General features: G+C 40.0%; 1 protein-coding gene across 1 annotated transcript; it reads right to left on the bottom strand.

Moving 5' to 3' along the window:
• Window positions 1-6,868: 6,868 nt before the first annotated feature.
• pcsk1nl (proprotein convertase subtilisin/kexin type 1 inhibitor, like) lies at window positions 6,869-16,933 on the bottom strand. The gene is made up of 5 exons (XM_062427176.1): window positions 16,880-16,933; window positions 8,750-9,005; window positions 8,095-8,338; window positions 7,856-7,927; window positions 6,869-7,265 (listed from the first exon to the last, which is right to left on the bottom strand). Exons 1-5 carry the CDS (start codon window positions 16,931-16,933, stop codon window positions 6,869-6,871), a joined length of 1,023 nt encoding a protein of 340 aa, XP_062283160.1.
• Window positions 16,934-18,768: the final 1,835 nt, after the last annotated feature.

Genomic DNA, 18,768 nt, shown 5'->3' with positions numbered 1-18,768 from the left:
CTGATCTCTTTATTCTTCATCATTGTCACCAGAGAAGACAAATGATATGGAAACCAAGAAAGGCTGTAATGATTTAAACAATATAACTGAATGTTACACTGCTGTGTATTTATTAACTTATAGAGTATGTTACTTAGAGAACCATTGTTCTGAATTTATGTGAGTCTCATTTTCCAATAACGTATTTCAAGCTGAGCATCTTCAAAGAAATTCAGACAGAAAATGTAAATGTCCAACATTCAAAACACTTTATTCAAGTTGTTTGAATTCATTCTAAAAACTAAAGAAAAAACCTGGTCAACTTTAAACAAGTTGCTCAAATTGTAGTAAAATTCAGACACCAAAATTTGAACAGGCTGCTGAATATAATCAATCAATCAGAACTCTGTCCAATCAGGTTGCTTTCTGTCAGTCTCGTGATCCAAGAAAGTTCAGTTGAGTTGACTTTTGTGGAACCACATCAATTCAGACAGAATATTTAAACGATATCTGAATATCAATATAAAGTAATTACACGTGATTACGTTTCATAATTACATTTTCCTTTGCTCATTATATTCAAACTATTAGAGCCTTTTTTTGCTTTCATAAAATGTCAACATGAAGAAGTTGCATCGTTCGTTCCTCCTTTCCTCTCTGTGTGGGAAGAGGAAGAGGAAAGTGGGAGACAATTCAGAAAGAAAACCAGATGTAAGGAGAGGAGGAAGATGAGGATGGACAGAACTGAAAAGAGAAATAGGGAAAATCTTTGTAAACATGGCTGCTCTGTAGCGACACTACCGAGAACGAACCGTCTATTTATGGTGGAAAACATGTTGACAGGAAATCTGAATCTAAAAGGGAATATCTGAGATTTTAGTAAACCATCTTATTCTGTCTTCTGACTGCCAGGCAGTGGTGGAAAGTAACCAAGTACATTTACTTGAATACAATTTTGAGGTACTTGATGCTACTTTATACTTCCACTCCACTACATTTCAGAGGAAAACATTATACTTTCTACTCCACTACATTTATTCAACAGCTTTAGTTACTTTTCAGATGCAGATTTGACACAATGGATAATATAACAAGCTCTTAAAATACAACACATTGTTAAAGATGAAAGCAAAAAGCAGTGTGTAGTCAGGCTCACATTTCAGATGTCTATGAGTTGTTAACAGCTCCACCAAATAGTGATTTTTCCCTCTAAACTTCTCACATGGTTTCATTTCAATAAATGTTCAAATGATCCAATATTTCACCAAAAATCAAAGATTAGAGAAAAAGTGAGGGGTCATCTCATGACCCCTCACATTTATCTGTTGACCCTTTGGAGGGGCCCCACCCCTAGGTTGGGAACCACTGGACTAAACTAGTAGGACCAACCGGCTGACAAAAGGATGAATTGGGGATTAATTGAAAGCTAACAAGCGTCCAGCGTTTGTGCTAGGCTAGGCTAACACAGAGATAAAACTGATATCCATCTGAGACATTTGACAATAACAAAGAACAGGATTCACTAAAACATCAGATTGCTCTGTTAGCATGACTTTTGACCTTTTTCTTCAGTCTTCCAGTCTGCACAGATCAGCTGTTTGTTGTTTGTTATGATGACGTTGCCTTGAACTGATCGTCTTTTCTAGTTCAGTGTTCAGTTTAACTGTTAGAAATATTAAAACTAGACTTTATTTTCATAGAGCATGTATAACTGTACATAACTACATTTTATCAGAGTATTTAGAAATATTTTACAAGTTTTTGAATTTATTTAATAAAATTTAATAGTGGGAGGTCATATGATGGCATCCATCAAAAACATATATGTCTGTATCTCTAAAGTGTTCCTTTTTTTATGTGGAAAAGCAAAACAAGATGTTCTCCGTCGGGATTTCTGAGAAATGTAACGTCACAGATCCCAAACAAGTCTGTTCTTCTCAGCTCATGAAAAGTGAAAGTGTGTGGAGATATGTGGTTTACACAGGTCAGCAATGAGGATTTTAATTGGTCAAATCAAACTGTCAAAAAACAACATTAAAACAAGCAAAGAGATTTGTTTTTTATGTTGAATAAAAACGTTGCTATGGTTACTATCGAGAAGGCATTTACCGTAATGTGTTCATGTGTTTTTCAAGTCTGTAAAAAGACAGAAGCTGAACATGTGTGTAACAATGTTGTCCTTGATATGTCTCTGTACAGTTGAGCCTCAAAAGAAAAACTATTATTTAAAGCAATTTTGTAGAAAATGTTTGTATGCAGATTATATTGTTTGTATTTACAGAATGTATCCTGCATGTCTGACCTGTCTGTTAGTGTCTCAGTATATTCAGACTGTACAGTAACGTCTGCCAGAAACAGTATGTATTCTCGTTTTTGATTGTAATGCTTTTTTGAAACGTGAGAATAAATTAAAGACAAGCAGATGTGGGCAGAAACAGCCTGGTGCAGAGTTTTGTGTGAATCACTGAAGGATGACGGAGAGAAAATGCGTCACAGTGACATCAGGAGTCTGTATGACTCATCATCGAACAGCCAATCAGAGACAGAGAAGCAGCTCCTTTTGTTCAGATCATCAGAGTCACAGCTGCATGAAAAACAGTAATGTGGAGAAGATGCTACCTGACCAGGTGAAATCATGTGACCACATAAAAATACCAGTTTAGCTGATCCACAGATGAAACTGATGAAATAAAGGTGACTGATCAGGTGAGGTTAGGGTTACACCTGTAATGAGTGTTAAGGAATTTTCCATAACTTAAGTCAAACCAGGCCTTCAGGTCATTGTAAACCTGCACCAAATCTTGACCGTTGGACACTGTCTCCCCTTTAGACAGTAGTGGACAGTAGGTCTGCTCCTTTTGGGGAAAACAGGAGGCACCCTGATAGTGTTGCTATAGCAGCGAAGGTCAGAGATGCGTTTGCCTGTCTTTCTCTGAATGGAGTAACTGTAGTCAGAGGTTGGATATTGTGGACCCTGAGAAATAGAAAACAAGGCCGCTGAGCTGCATTCCCACATATTGTCCTCATTTGTAGACCAATAAACAAATGTTCTATATGCTGTAGATGTGTTGTGTCTACCCATATTTGGGCATGGTTCACTTATGGCATTATCTGTGTGGCTAACTATAAGATTATCCCCGAAGGACTGAAACTCCAGAATTGAATGGAGCATTAGGACAGAGCGTATTCTTTAATTCTCCTCGACCAAGTGTCAGTAAACCTTTTCAGCGTAAGCCATCTTGGACTCCTGTGCACTTTCTCCACTGATGATAGATGATTAAATAAATAAACGGCTGTGAAATTAAGATGCCAATGGAGGATTTTCATGATCATTGTAGTGCTTAGGTCTGGACCATGTATGCATAGCCTGTCAGGACTCACCATCCTGCATGACTTGTTTTATCCTGCCAGCAAGTGTAAGAGAGGCTGGGCTGTCTTTTTTATGAAAGCGTTCAGCTGCTCTTATTGGGAAGGATAAGCTGCCAAGGATAGTTGTTTGGAGTGACCAAGTGCGGGTGGGGTCACAATAACTTCACTCTGGCAGAGAAGGGTTGGCAACGTCCTGCATGGCGACAGTCACAGTCCCATCCACTATCCAGCTCCCCAGCCCTAGAGGGAGAGGAGGGAGGATGTAACAAACACTGTGTAAGATGTATCTGATGTGGGGGAAATTAAAGCTCATCACAGGTCAGGTCTGTACAGATGGTTGGCATGTGTGCAGGGTCAGGAGAGGATTCCCTGTGGACCATTGCCTCCTATGGATCAAGCCTTGTGAACCTTAGTGTCCTCCTCCATGTCTGTCTTTTAGGATGAGATTTTCAAGCAGGAATACAAAAATGATGGATCGCCAGAATGCAAGGCTCAGTTGCAATTCAGGGACAGTTGGTTAACACAGGGGCTCTTCTAGCTTTGTACGAGCACCAGCTGGCAAAAAAGTTGGGGTAGAAGGGCTCCGACCTTGCTGCTGAGATGCAGCAAATTTCCTTGTTCCTAGCTAAGCTGATGGTGGAGCAAGCAGTGCCAACCGACAGGGTAATGGCCTCCGTCTGGATGGTGAGGCATCATCTCTGGCAGTCCCAGGCCTGGCTGCCCAAGCTGCATGTGGTGCCATCTGCCATGTTTGGGCGAGAAGCAAATAAGACGCTCCAGCTGGCCGAGATGCCCATCAGTGTGCTTGGGAGATGGCAGGGATGCTTCAACAAGGCCGTGAACAGTGATTCTCAACAGCACCACAGCCTGGGCCACCCTAGCTGGCTTCAGTGGCTCCAGGTGACCTTAGGGTTTGTTTGGATGCCAACCAATAGATCCACACGTAGTTAGCAGCAATGGACAGACTGAGTGATTCCCCTTAGCCATGACAGTTCCAGGAATCCATCTCCCCCACAGCTTCCTCTCAGGACAGCACCTGTCCTGGGAGACCTTTGGGACTGAACCCTGGGTGGTTTCATGACTCAGGCTAATTGTTTACATTTTGTGCCCACCTCCCCTGGTGAGATGTTGACTGTGCTGAGGGTTCAAAAGGCCATCCTTCAAAGTGACTGATTTGCAACGATCGATGGAGAGGATGCATATTTTCAGATCCAAGTATAATAAGGACACAGGAGTTCTGGATCCTCCCATTAAGCATACCCCCTCTCATGTTCACAAGGTGCATGGTGCCTTTATGGCAAGAGGGTCTTCACTTCATATCCTTTACTAGTTGGCTGACTGGCTGCTAGGTGCTGGGCAGTGTAGTGCTGCAAGCTGCAGTGCTGGTCGGGTGGGTCACCTTCACATTCCCTTGAATAGGAAGGTGTGTTGAGGCTTTTGACTGAGACTGTATGTGACTGACTGCTGCTGCACTAAGTGCAAGCGCCACTCGTCCCTTGGGCACAAATGCGATGGCACATTAGTGGCCAGAGGGCCTACTGTAAGCCTTCACTCCCTGTACCCTCCTGTGCCAACTCCTACAGAGAGTCGTGATGAAGGGCACGTGTCCAATGGATGTTTGCCATTGGATACATAGATCTGTTGGACACGTGCCCTCAGGGCCACAGACAAGCTGTTTGTGTGTTACAGACTTAACTGCCTCAGACAACCAGCCTCCAAGGCAAGGCTCTCGTCTGCTTGGTTTCCTCACAGTGTTTCTTACACAGTCCCCGTACATATGGAATATGAATGTTAGAAAACAAAAGGTTATCTTCTAACTCAGGTTCTTTGACTGCAGAGACTTTCCCTCTAGCTCCAGGCTACTCTGAAACATGTTTCAATGAAGGTCAGCTGAAGAGGCTGTGCACGTGTGGTCCTTATATAAAACCATGTGTTGCTAATCAGTGTATGGCCACCACAGGTTATGTCTTCAAGAGTATCCAAATCAGCTGCCCCCGTAGGGGTTATTCTCGGTACATATGGAGTACAGGGAATCTTCTACTATTTAGTTACCTGTCCAGTTGTGTGAAAAAAATGCAGCTCTGAAGCTTCATATTTGTTGAGGGTCAAAGTTCGTTTGTTCACCTCTGAAACAGCAGTTGACAAGACAGTCTATCAGACAGGTTTCAGTCATTCTATATGATCAAATTTGCATTTTTAAAAGCACTTTATGACTTCAACTTTCAAGCCAACATGGATGTGAAGTCATTCAACTGACTCTGAGGTGAGATTAATTTTTATTTTTCTTACATTTTAAAATGCTTTAACCCTTTGCAGTGACATTAGATCCTGTAAACTTCACGTTTATGCTGATCATTTAATAAACCATCTGACATCAACAGCTGCTATGGAGGAATGATATAAAAGCTTTGTAAAATGTTCACCAGGATGTGTCACAGATAAAAAACATCATTGTTTCATATGTGTGATAGCTGGTAATATTTTAATATTTGCTGTAGAGAGAAGGACACAGACAGATGACAGTGTGGTGGATACTGACTTTAATTCAGAGTGGGAGATAAATGAGAGATTTTATTTTGTTTCACCACAGACAGACAGTGATCACACTGACAGAGCTGCTGCACACAAGCTGAAGTACATGAACACAACAGGAAAGAGCCAGCCAATCACAGAGCTCATGAGCCGTCGCCATAGTTACGGTCGCTGTCCAACATCTGTCTGACTTTCCCAGAAACAGATACACACTGATGGAGAGAGGCTGGAGTCAGTGTGGAGCAGTTTTTTGAGGCAAATCTTTACCAAATTCGGGGAAAGAAATGTGTAATTTGGTTGTAATTATAGTTATAAGAGAGATAAAGTTTATCAGGAGGAATTTTCTTGAATGAATGGTTTAATTTAAACCCACAAACATATTATGTCCTTCATTCTTCATATATTTTTTTGCCTGGAGACAAATTTCACATTTTTGCATGTTATTAGGTCAGCGTTTTTCCAGCCACATGTTGAAGTGCTGTTTCCTGCAGCAGAGTGACTACAGCTGTAAAATCTTCCAAAGAAACCAAATAAATGTTTCAAATTCTGTTTGAGTTTTTAATGTGGTTATTTTTAAAGTCTTAATTTCACTGTCTTGTCGCAGTGCTTTGTTTTTCATTGGAATTACACTTGTGATGAGTTTAAATTCACTACTTCTCTATTTGATCAATAATTTGTACCAAATGACATCGTCCTTTTCGAGGAGAAATTTTAGGATTTTATAAGGAAATTATACAGACCTATAAAATACACCTACCGGCTCTTCACTTCACTCCTCCATCACTTCATCATCTCTCCTCATTTATAACAACAAACGACATGATCGGGTACGTTTTCACCAAAAGCAGCAAAAATAAAACAAAATACAGAAACAAAACAATTAAAAACCTGAAAGACAATGACAAAATACACCTCCTCCTCATCTCTCCCTCACCTGTTCTCCCTTCATTCCTCTCCTCATCTTGTCTACTCTCCTCTCCTCCTGTTCTTACTCCCTCATGTACTCTAAAATCTGATCAATCAGTATTTGGGGGTCGTAGTTCTCGGCGGCTCTCCTCCGACGCCTACGACTCCCATGATTCAGTTCTTCCATTTCGGCGGTTGCCATGGTATCGATGCGTTTCATCCTCTGCAGCCCGGCGGCAGGGTGGAGCCTCTCCTCCTCCTCTTCCTGCTCCTCTTCCAACCTCTTCACCCTGAGCAGAGGGGGGTCGTTGCTTGGCGACCGAGGGGCCATCTCGTCAAGGGAACGTCGGGTTCTTCTGTGGGCGGGGCTAGCGGGTTCGACTGGTGTGACGGACAGGTCTCTCTTCATTCTGCGACCGGAGGACATTACCTGGGCGTTGTCAGGGCCGATGCTGGACAGTATCCTAGCAACCATACGTCTGAAATTAAGAAGACACACATAGATTGCTGTTAGTGGTCCTGTTTCTTTATGTGAAGACTACATTTCCCATCAACCCACTGCCTGAAGAAGTATTAGACTCCCTTAATGTCTCCAAACAAATATGCTACTGATTAATTGATGACAAGATTCTTCATAAAGCAGATTTTTGAAAATTAAATCATAAAAGCATATAGATGATTCAGGCCACTGCAGGAAAAAATAGAGATTTCAAGATATCTATATATATCAAATTTTTAAAAACTAAGTCCAGAATAATCAAAACATATCCAGAAAAGTTGTGCCACGTCAAAAAACGTTGTGAGAGGTCCTGAAAATCACAACACATTGAGAAAAAAGGTTGTCAAGATTTGTCATGCCACAGTTATCATACAAACATGTGCTACATAAAAACATAAAAGTCAAAACTAGGTGATATATGGGGCTAAAAACGCTGCAGAGTTGGAATCTGAGTTCACCCTCCAGGCAGACTTTACCATCACACATTAGATCTGCTGTTGTATAAGATAATTACACTGATTAGTTTAACTTCCATATCGACCTTCTGTGTCTCAGTAAATGATTGATCACCTCAGAGTGTCCTGGTCTCTGTTCAGTCCGGATGAAACTCGCCCCGCCTGCTGAAGTCTCTCCTGTCTCGCTCTCTCCAGCAGAGACTGAGCCACCTGAGGCTCCATCCTGCAAATCACAGGTCAGTGCTTCAGTTATTTAGAACTACTGAAAAACCTCAAGAGATTCAATAAGAGGGATTAAGTGGATTCACATTCTATAAAATATTATCAAACCTGAACCTTGACTACCCTGCTCACCTGTCTAGCAGGGCCTGAGCCAGCTGGGGCTCCAGGAGGCCCCACCAGGCCGCCGGGGGCCTCCCCATGCTCATCCCCCGACCCGTCTCATCATAGTCTGCTGGAGCCGCGCCCTGGAAGTCCTCTGGTGGCCCCTCATCGTCCTCCACATCGTCCTCCTCCTCGATCACCTCAACGTCTCCTGGACCGACCAATCCCGCGCTCTCTGCCTCATTCAGTAGGCGGAGCAGAGAGGCCAGGTAGGCTGTGGAGACATTCGATTGGAAGTTAAGTGAAATTTAATAACTCAATAAAAAAAGAAGATTTTCACAATATAGTTAGAAAAAATAAAAGTTGAAATTTGTCAGAAATTGAAAATTTTGTGAATTTTAAAAGATGTAATGTTGAGAGACAACATTTAAAATTGATTAAAAAAAACATCGTAATATGTGTAAAATAATATACAAAGGCTTTGAAAAGATTCAAAATATGCAGGAAAAAAGGTTTTATGAAAAAAATTGAATTGTCGAGAGAACAAATACAATATTTTGCACAAAAAGGTAGTAACATCAAGAAATCATCTGAAAAGTATTTTTAGAATATTTTTTTTTTAGCTTTTTGTTGAGAAAATGCCAGACAGGATTAATTGTGTGTAAACAGATTAAAGCTCTCCAACCTGCTCGCTGTTCCTCCTCCTGCTCCCGCCTCTGGTCTCTCTCCACCAGTCGCTGCAGAGCCTGGTCTAAGCCCCTCCCCCTCCAGTCATCAGTCTGGTAGTACAGGTCGTTGGCTCTACCTCCTCCCTGCGTGGCAGGATATGACATCATCTGGTCTTCATAGGGCACCAGGTTACGGACGTCCCTGCGCTGGCGTCTGGCTTCGCCCACTGAGATATCCAGGCCACGCCCACCACCACGACCTGCAGGGAGAGACTGAGCGATAGAGAGACACATGTTACCTGACAGGAAGAGTAATAACCACGCCCCCTCACCTGTGTGAAGCAGGTGTATTGAGCTATGTCCGCATTTTCTTTAAGTTTTATTGTAACCGTAAGAACTACAGTCCCCCTGAGGCTTTAACAGCAAGGCAAACGTTAAGACATTTAATTTTACTTCTTTGTTTCCTTCAGAGAGTTCTGTTCAGAAACAGTACATATTTCTATTGTTTCAGTCCTCAAACGTGTTATTTTCTGCTCAAAAACAGAATCTGTATCTGATGCTATGCAGACGACACAATGCTCTACATCTCAACTTTATCTGATGATCTGAACCCTCTCAGTCTCATAATTGGATGCAGCTGCATGAGCATGAATTTATCTTATCTGTTTAAATAAGGACAGAGGCTCAAACATGTCTCTGAGTTTTTTGTCCATTTTTTGTGAGATAAATTAGGGTTTTCTACTGATGAACTGGACATTTGAACGCCTGAGAATATTAATCTGAAATGATTATTTACTAATGAAGAGACCCTGCAGGCGACACCATTCTCTAACTCCATATCTTATTTTGAAAGTGCCTTTAATTTCTGTTCTCACCCAATCAGAGAACAGATACTCTGCAGCTTTACACAGCCTTATACCCACAATGTATCTGCTCAGGCTAAACTATAGTCACCCAATTGGCTGTCCATATTGACTATTAAAAGGTCTCCTTCAAATGTGCTTTCAATGGAAGTGATGAAGGCCAAAATCCACAGTGTGTCCACACAGTCATTTAAAAGTAGATGATCAGCTTCTATTCAGCTTCAGCAGTCTGAGTTAGTCATATCAAGTGATATCTGACACATTTACAGTCTTTTTAGCATCAAATTCCATCTTAGTGTTTCCCTGTTGAGCTGTGGTGGAAGTATAGTAACAAAAAGAGGACCTTTGGCAGTAAAAACACTGTAACGTTGAAAGATATCTACTGTTGGGTTAATACCTTCATTCACACATATATACACATCATCTGAACTGCATCACTGCTCCATGTCATAATTACTGCGGCCACCAGATGGCATCTGTCACTCAAACATACTGTAACTATATGTCGTTTCTGGGCGACTGTCATTACGATCTGTTGTGTAGTCTTCTGTATAGTATTTAATGTGTAGTCCACACTTTTCATCCATCTTCTTCTTTAATACTTCTTTTATTTGCTCCATAAATAATTTCCCTCCATTTTGACATTTCCTGTCATATCTTTCAAAAGGAACTTTTTTTCCATCTTTTTCTGTATAGCATCTGAGCTTTGAATGTTTTGCTATTCTTCTTATTGTTGTTCTTATTATTATGACCCAATCGTCTATACAATGCTGTACGATGAAGTGCAATATTATTATTAATAATAATTATAATTTTTTCTATACAGGTGCAATTCATCTACTTCTACACAAGTGCAATACAAGCAGCATCTGCCTCTGTATACGTTCGGTACAGAGTAGTGTGTATGTATGTTTGAACTTTATAGCTCACTATATAGTTGTACAATGGCAATAAACTATTCTATTCTATTGTATTATGTCCTGTTGAACACAGACTCTCCAAAAACAGATGGAGCAGACAGAGACAGCAGACGCACAATTGAGCACCACTCTATTTGAAATAAGATCTGAATTAGCCTTTAAATTCCCAAGATAACAGGCATTAAGAAGTATCATGACGTCATCGCCCTCGGATAAAAGAAAGTCTAAATGTATTTCCGCAGGCGAATATGGCTGAAGAGGAAGAGCAGAAGATTTATTCAGTGTTCACTGTCTTCACCTCCCACTCATCATCACTGCACTTCCTGTGAGTCACAGCTGAGTCACACATACGCATACACATACACATACACACGCACACAAACACACATACACACACTGCAGTCTTCTGTCCTGATATGATGAATAAAGTTTCATCTTGTTGAATGTTGCGGCGTGTCTCATCCTGGCCACAGATTATTTATTGGTCTAGACGCTCCACTCTGCAGTAAAATCTTAACACAGGTATCTAACTCCACTGCATAAGTGGAGAACTGGCTGATGCATATGTGACAGTGACTTAATGTTCAGCTTCCACTCTCCTGCTGTCAGTCTTTCCTCCAAATGTTAGAGATTTATATTCAGACAGTAGAACATCGGTGAGGTCTGCCACATACTTCTGGTATTTATATATATCCTCTCCTCCTCGGGTCGATGAGTTCAGTATTTATAGCGTCTGATATTTGGTGAGTCATGCTTTCTGTTTTCTGGTTCGTTAACTTTCCTATAGAGCCAATCGAAAGCATACATCCTACATTACCCTCAGAGGCATCTGAGGGGTGGTGCGATGATTAATGGGAGAGGAAAGAAGAAAAAACTAAGTTCTGATACACAAATGTGTTTTCAGTTTTTGGACTTTTTCTCTAATCTTTGATTTTTGCTGAAATATTGGATCATTTGAACATTTATTTAAATGAAACCATGTGAGAAGTTTAGAGGGAAAAATCACTATTTGGTGGAGCTGTTAACAACTCATATACATCTGAAATGTGAGCCTGACTACACACTGCTTTTTGGTTTCATCTTTAACAATGTGTTGTATTTTAAAAGCTTGTTATATTATCCATTGTGTCAAATCTTCATCTGAAAGGTAACTAAAGCTGTTAGATAAATGTAGTGGATGAGCATCTAAAGCTGGAACATGAAGCTCTGTGGCTGAACTGAACAAAAAACGCATCAATTTGTTGTGTTAGTATTCAACTACATTTCCCATGAGTCTTAGTTTTGGCTGCAGGTTTCTGACTGTGTGAAATGAATGCAGCTCTCGGCTAAAGAGTTTACACTCCATTAAACTACTGTGTGTGTGTGTGTGACGTGTGTGTGTGTGTGTGTGTGTGTGTGTGTGTGTGTGTGTGTGTCTGTGTGTGTGTGTGGTGTTTTATGAGGCTGCTGTCAGTGTCTAGGGGGATGTGCTGTTGCCATGGTAGCGTATTGAGCTGGTCTGTTCCTGCCTACACTAATTTGATTGGTCATCTGTGTGTCTGTGTGTGTGTGTGCACGTGCGTGTGTGTGTGTGCATGTGTGAGTTCGAGCGGTGTGTTTGTTCATTTTTGTGAGGGCCAATTAGAGTCGTAGACCATCGCTGTGACATTATGACCGGTCTTCACTCCTTCATAGGACTGTTTGAAGGCTCAGACTTGGTTTGAGAGTTAAAGGGGACAAACACATTCCAGTAGAAGCCCAGAACATAAATATATAGCTTGAAATGTGCAGAATATGTCCTCTTTAACGTTACGATCAGGTTAAGTTTCATTTTAGGGTGCTGGGGGAGTTTTGCAATATGTCAAAGAGGGTCCTCACAAGTATAGAAAACATGAATGTGTGTTGAGAAGGCAACAAGGGATTGATGTCAGTGTCAAGGAGAGATAGAATGATGTAGTGTGATAAAGAGAGAGATAAAAAGACATTATTGATCGATCACAGTGAATCCTGCCTGACGCTTCAGGCTTTTCAGATTTTTATCAAACACACCTTTGTATGTCTGTACTTCTGAGGACCACCTGGTTGTATCACATGACTGATGGAGCTCAATAAGGTCAACTTCCTCATCTTATGGCAGTATGGCATTTACAGGCAGTCAACAGTCTGAACCATAGCATTGAAAGGACGTAGTGAAGTACGACGACAATCATCGATTTGTCTTCATAATGCTAGCTTATTGGGAACACTGAGCACTGCCAGGCGAGAGTTCCGGTCCTCTGAAATGATGCCAACGCCGAAGTAACTTAAATTGCATTCTATCAAAAGGCCACCAGGTGGCGACCGTTTTGGTGTCAAAAGGACTTCCGTCTCTATACAAGTCAATGGAGAATTCACCAACTTCTCACTTGATTTCTAACCTCAGTAAACATTTTCAAAATGTGTTTATGGTCTCAATCGCTAGTTTAAAGCCTTCTCAATGCAGTTTGATGTTCATTTGTGAAATGTTTGCCTCCCTTATTTTATATTTTACGATAAAGCAGGGTATGCATTAGGGCGTGGCTACGTCGTGATTGACAGGTTGATTGGTTCACAGGTTCAGGAGGGCGCCTCATGCTCTTCCTGATGCCCATATAAGTAGAATCCGTGTTTGTTTTTTTACCCGGCATGCACCGGAAATTTTCAAGATGGCGCTGCTCAGATCCGATACTATTGGCTTCCAAGCAGCAGTCCACAAACCAATGGGTGACGTCACGGATGTTACGTCCATTTTATATACAGTCTATGAGCACTGCACACTTAGGCTAATGTTTGCTACTTAAGCTAAAGAGAGCTAATAGGGCAGGTATTATAAACAAGAAACATTAAACTTAATGAAATATTATCACAATAAGAGAGCATCAGGTGAGCCAACAGGACAATCATTTCCAGTGTTTTTGTTTCACCATTTCCACTCCCCTACTCTCTCCCCACAATTCCCATTTGCTGTTATTCATTTCCCTGTGTTATTTAACCATCTACTGTGACACTAACCTTAAAAAAAATGCAGCTTGGCAGGGGATGGTAGCTGTTGTGGGAGTACGAGGCATGCCATTTACATTTATAAACACAATTTGGCAAGCTTGGCTAGTGTTTTATTCAATAACATTTAATCATGTTGTCTAGCTACTGAAGATAATTAATATGGCACTCAGTGAGTCAGCGGTCTAAACAGTGAGTCAGTAGTTTGAAAACTGAGTCTGCAGTGAGTCAACAGTTTGAACAGTGAGTCAGTAGTCTGAAAACTGAGTCTGCAGTGAGTCAACAGTTTGAACAGTGAGTCAGTAGTCTGAAAAATGAGTCTGCAGTGAGTCAACAGTCTGAACAGAGAGTCCGCAATTTGAATAGTGAGTCAGTAGTCTTTAATAGTGAGTCAGTAGTCTGAAAACTGAGTCAGTAGTCCTAACAGTGAGTCAGTCGTCTGAAAACTGAGTCAGTAGTCCTAACAGTGAGTCAGTAGTCTAAAAACTGAGTCAGTAGTCTTAACAGTGAGTCAGTAGTCTGAAAACTGAGTCAGTAGTCTGAATAGTGATTCAGCAGTCTGAAAAGTGGATTAGTGGTCTGAAAAGTTAGTCAGGAGTTTCAACAGTGATTCAGCAGTCTGAAAAGTAGATTAGTGGTCTGAAAAGTTAGTCAGGAGTCTGAACAGTGATTCAGCAGTCTGAAAAGTGGATTAGTGGTCTGAAACGTTAGTCAGGAGTTTCAACAGTGATTCAGCAGTCTGAAAAGTGAATTAGTGGTCTGAAAAGTGAATTAGTGGTCTGAAAAGTGAGTCTGAACAGTATTATAATATAATAATGATCATATTACTAACAGCGTAACTGTAGAAGAAGAGGAATGTATAATGATGATGATGATGATGCTGATAGTGGTGGTGATGTTAATGGTGGAGGTGGTGATGCAGCTCCATAGTAGAAGTCATTAACCAGCAGGCTGTTTTAAATCATTATTATTTCTTCTCCTCGCTGTGAGCTGCCGACTCTTCAACTCAACAGTTATGAGATTCAGTCTTGCGGAAAATGAAGCAGGTTTAATTTCCTGCTGAAGTGTTTTTGTGTTTGTCAGAGATAAAGAGAAAAAGTCAACAGCTGCACACACTCCCAGACACGGACACACAGACACACACAAACACTGTGATTTATGACACTAATATCTCCACAAACTGCATCAGTTCAGATTTATGCTGCAGAGCTTTCAGTAGCAGGAGGTTTATACCCAGACATCAGCAGGACTGAGATGATGGAGAGGAGGAGGAAGGAGCTAATGAGTCCACAGAGGAGCATAACTCTGACTTGCTGCAGACATTAGAGCTCTGCACAGATATACTTATCCTGGGGCTGTATCCGAAATCCGTGTCTCACTGTGAGAAATATGATTTTTATCGAGCAAAACAAGATGAAACCCTCAAATGTTAAATGTTGTCTAAAAACAAGCAGCTGTTGTAAGTTTATCTGACAATGGATACATTATTATTTAAATCATCAAATATTAACAGACAGGTAGTTTTTTTTTTCTTTCACTAAACCTTCCTCAACAGACAGTGAGTGTGTTTCCATCCAACAGCTTCAATGCATATTTTTGAATTTGCACATTAAAAAAAGGCGTGTTTGTTGCTGTCTGAGGTGTAACAGCAGCTGTGTGGACAAGACAGCAAATGTAAACAGACAGAGTGAATGAACAATGACGTCCATCAATCATTCAACCGTTACGTGACTGAAGAGCTGAAAACATCGGAGCAGTGTGGAGCGATGAGGAGACTGTATGAAACTAACAGGAATGTCATATTTCAATTATGTTTTCAATAGTTTTAGCTTTGACTGTCAGTCTTTTAATGATGTCAGCATGTTGTGTCCTCTTCTTCTTTACAGTAGTAGATAAAAACAAATTAACTAAATTTTACTTTCACCATTTACTGGAAATTTGGTTAACATTTGCTCCACTATTTGAATGAAACCTGGCATGTAGAGAGCATATTAAAGGATGCACACAACAGTCAGCAGCCCGAATGTACATTAGGTCAGTTTTTCTTGCTGTAATCATTCCTCCTGTTCATACTGACCGTTAGAAGATCCCTTCATAATGCACTTATGATGTAAATGATGGAGGACAAAATCCACAGTCCTCCTCCTGTGCAAAAATGTATTTAAAAGTTGATCTGAAGCTAATATGAAGCTTCAGTCGTCCAAATGAGTCAAATCTTCATCTTGTTTCAACGTTACAGTGTTTTTAGTACCAAAGTCTTTTTGTTACTATACTTCCACCACAGCTCAACAGGGAAACACTAAGAGGGGATTTGATGCTAAAAATACTGTAAATGTGTCAGATATCACTTGATATGACTAACTCAGACTGCTGAAGCTCAATAGAAGCTGATCATTTACTTTTAAATGACAGTGTGGACACACTGTGGATTTCACTTAACTCTGAAAGCACTATTATGTAAGTTGTTTTTTTATAATGAAAACTGCGACTAAGGATGGTGGACGCCCAAAATGTCTTCACAGCCAAAATCATTTCAGATTAGTCCTCATAAATATGGAAGAACACACACACACACACACACACACACACACACACACACACACACACACACACACACACACAGCAGCCGTCAGGTATCAGGAGACCTACTCTGACCTGTGTAATATATGGCCCTGTTACCGTGGGTTACTGTCTCCTGTCGCTATGGTTACCAGGGGCTGAAACGAAATGTTCCTTACACACACACACACACACACACACACACACATACACACACTCTGACTCACATTTGCCTTCCTATCCCTGTGAGGACCTACAATGACATAATGCTATATCCAGCTCCCAACTCAAACCTAAACCTTAAAACCAAATCTTAACCTTCAGATGAGACACCACTGAAGTAGCAGCTAGTGAGAAGCAGCTAAAAAAAATAAAAAAAGGTCCTCACAGCAATGTTTTACAGCGGAATTAGATTTTCCAACACAAATAACACATCAATAAATAAATAGAAAATGACAGATCAGATGCAAACAGAAGAAAACAGACATAAATGCATAGTATCAGACACACTCAGAGACGACTACGTAACAGCAGGCAGGTAGATAAACAACAACGACATCATCCTGCATCACTCTCGGGTTACCATGACGACACGTGATGATTAAGAGCAAACATGCGACAGACATGTATGTAATCTCTCTCTCTCCTCTCTCTCTCTCTCTCGCTCTCTCTCTCTCTCTCTCTCTCTCTCTCTCTCTCTCTCTCTCTCTCTCTCCTCTCTCTCTCTCTCTCTCTCTCTCTGTCTCTCTCTTCCTCTTTGCATGTAATCTGCATGTGTGTGTGTGTGTGTAATCGGATGTTATCCTACCTGAGCGGTGTGAATCAGCGCGGTGCTGAGCAGCAGGAGGCCGAGAGACGCCATACTGACTGAACACACACACAGAGACACACTGACTGAATCTACACCCGCTGATCTGATAACACAGGAGGAGGAGGAGGAGAGAGAGGAAGAGGAAGAGGGAGGAGAGAGAGAGAGGAGGGAGGAGGAGATATTGAGTGGGGAGGAGGATGATGAGAGGGAGGCGCTATGAAGTGGATCACATCACTCCAAATTCTCAGATCATAACATTGGCTTCCTGTCTGTCAAGTAATTGATTTAAAAAGGAAAAAAGAGGAAAATAAATAAATAAATAAAATAAAAATAAAATATTGCTTAATAAGAGGAACCATTAAAATATCTGCTAAAACTCAATTCAGAGGGTGGCCCATTTTATCTAACACATTAAGGTAATTGGGCCAGTAACTAAAAATGCTTTTCCATAAAATATAAGTGTATTTTGCAAAAGATCAGCATTTTATCTGATAGAGGCCATCAAGATATTAATTATGAATCACTACTTCTAGATGTGTGTTTCTTTATTATTGAGTTATCAACCTTAACACTGACAAGTAAGATTTGGTATGCCAGACACCTAGACATGCGGTTTTATTCAACAGTCTTGATGTGAGGCATTGTCATCAAATCAAATCAATTGTTACATATAAAGTACCGTTGTGGCAAGAATTTGAAATAATTTGCAGTCATTGGCTGTTAATGTTTAAAGACTTGACCTGATGGCCCAATTTTGCTGATATCATCCTATATATACATACATATACATGCCCTACTGCTGTTCAGTTAAACTTTATTCATAGCACTTTTCATACAGGTTAGTGTAGTTTACAGTGTTTTACAGTTGATTGAAAAGCTGATAATAAGACAGAACATAAAGAAAAATAATAAAAAATGGAGCAATGGAACAAAACTAAAGAACAAATAAAAAGATAAAAAACTGAGACCAAAATAAGGATGATTAAAATGTTTAGAAAATGTATATAAATAAGAAAAAACCCACAAATAGGCCTGGATAAAATAAATAAATAAATGAATGAATAAATAAATAAATAAATAAATAAATAAATAAATAAATAAATAAATAAATAAATAAATAAATAAATAAATACATAATAAGAATAAGAGAGAACAAGATAATTAAAAAAAAAAGTTAGAGTAAAAACTATGGGACAAAATAGATTAAAAAAGACTAGATATTATAAAAACTAGACTAAAACTAGGTTTAAAAAAGAGATTAAAAAGACAAAAAAAATTGATAAGAAGATAAAACTTATAGGAAATAACAATAATAATAATAATAATAATAATAATAATAATAATAATAATAATAATAATAATAATAATAATAATAATAATAATAAATAAAAATAGACTAAAAACACTTTAAACAATAGCAATCTGCCGTCTCACCACTAGATGTCACTAAATCCTACAGACATCCTTTAAATCCAGGCTGAGGACTTTTCTGATTCCTGTTGCCTTTTATTAGTGAAGCTTTTAATTAAAATCTCACACATTTTCTATCCATCTTCTTTAATAACTACTTTAATTATAATGTGATTTTTGCATTTTATCTTAATGCTTTTTTTATGTAAAGCAGTTTGGATTGCCCTGAATTGAGGCATGCTCTATAAATAGAGTCTGAAATGTAAAGAATAGAAAGGATGGAGGATGGGGAGAGAGAGGGAGGGCAGGGGGAGCTATGAGGCATGAAAAAGAGGAAATAAGAGTCAGATGAGAGGAGAGAAGGGAGGAGCTTTTTGGAGGGGAGAGGCGAAGAGGGGGAGGGAAAATAGAGGAGAGAGAGAGAGAGAGAGAGAGAGAGAGAGAGAGAGAGAGAGAGAGAGAGAGAGAGAGAGAGA

Source organism: Scomber scombrus, chromosome 10, assembly GCF_963691925.1.
Source record: "Scomber scombrus chromosome 10, fScoSco1.1, whole genome shotgun sequence".
NCBI lineage: Eukaryota > Metazoa > Chordata > Actinopteri > Scombriformes > Scombridae > Scomber > Scomber scombrus.
This window is presented reverse-complemented; position numbering and strand designations above follow the sequence as displayed.

Excerpts from the sequence above, each read along its gene's own strand:
- pcsk1nl (XM_062427176.1), bottom strand. The coding sequence starts at position 16,933 with ATGGCGTCTCTCGGCCTCCTGCTGCTCAGCACCGCGCTGATTCACACC. Across the intron at positions 8,339-8,749 it reads GGAGGAGGAACAGCGAGCAG|CCTACCTGGCCTCTCTGCTC; the intron begins GTTGGAGAGCTT and ends ATGTCTCCACAG. Across the intron at positions 7,928-8,094 it reads GCTCAGGCCCTGCTAGACAG|AGCGAGACAGGAGAGACTTC; the intron begins GTGAGCAGGGTA and ends TCTGCTGGAGAG.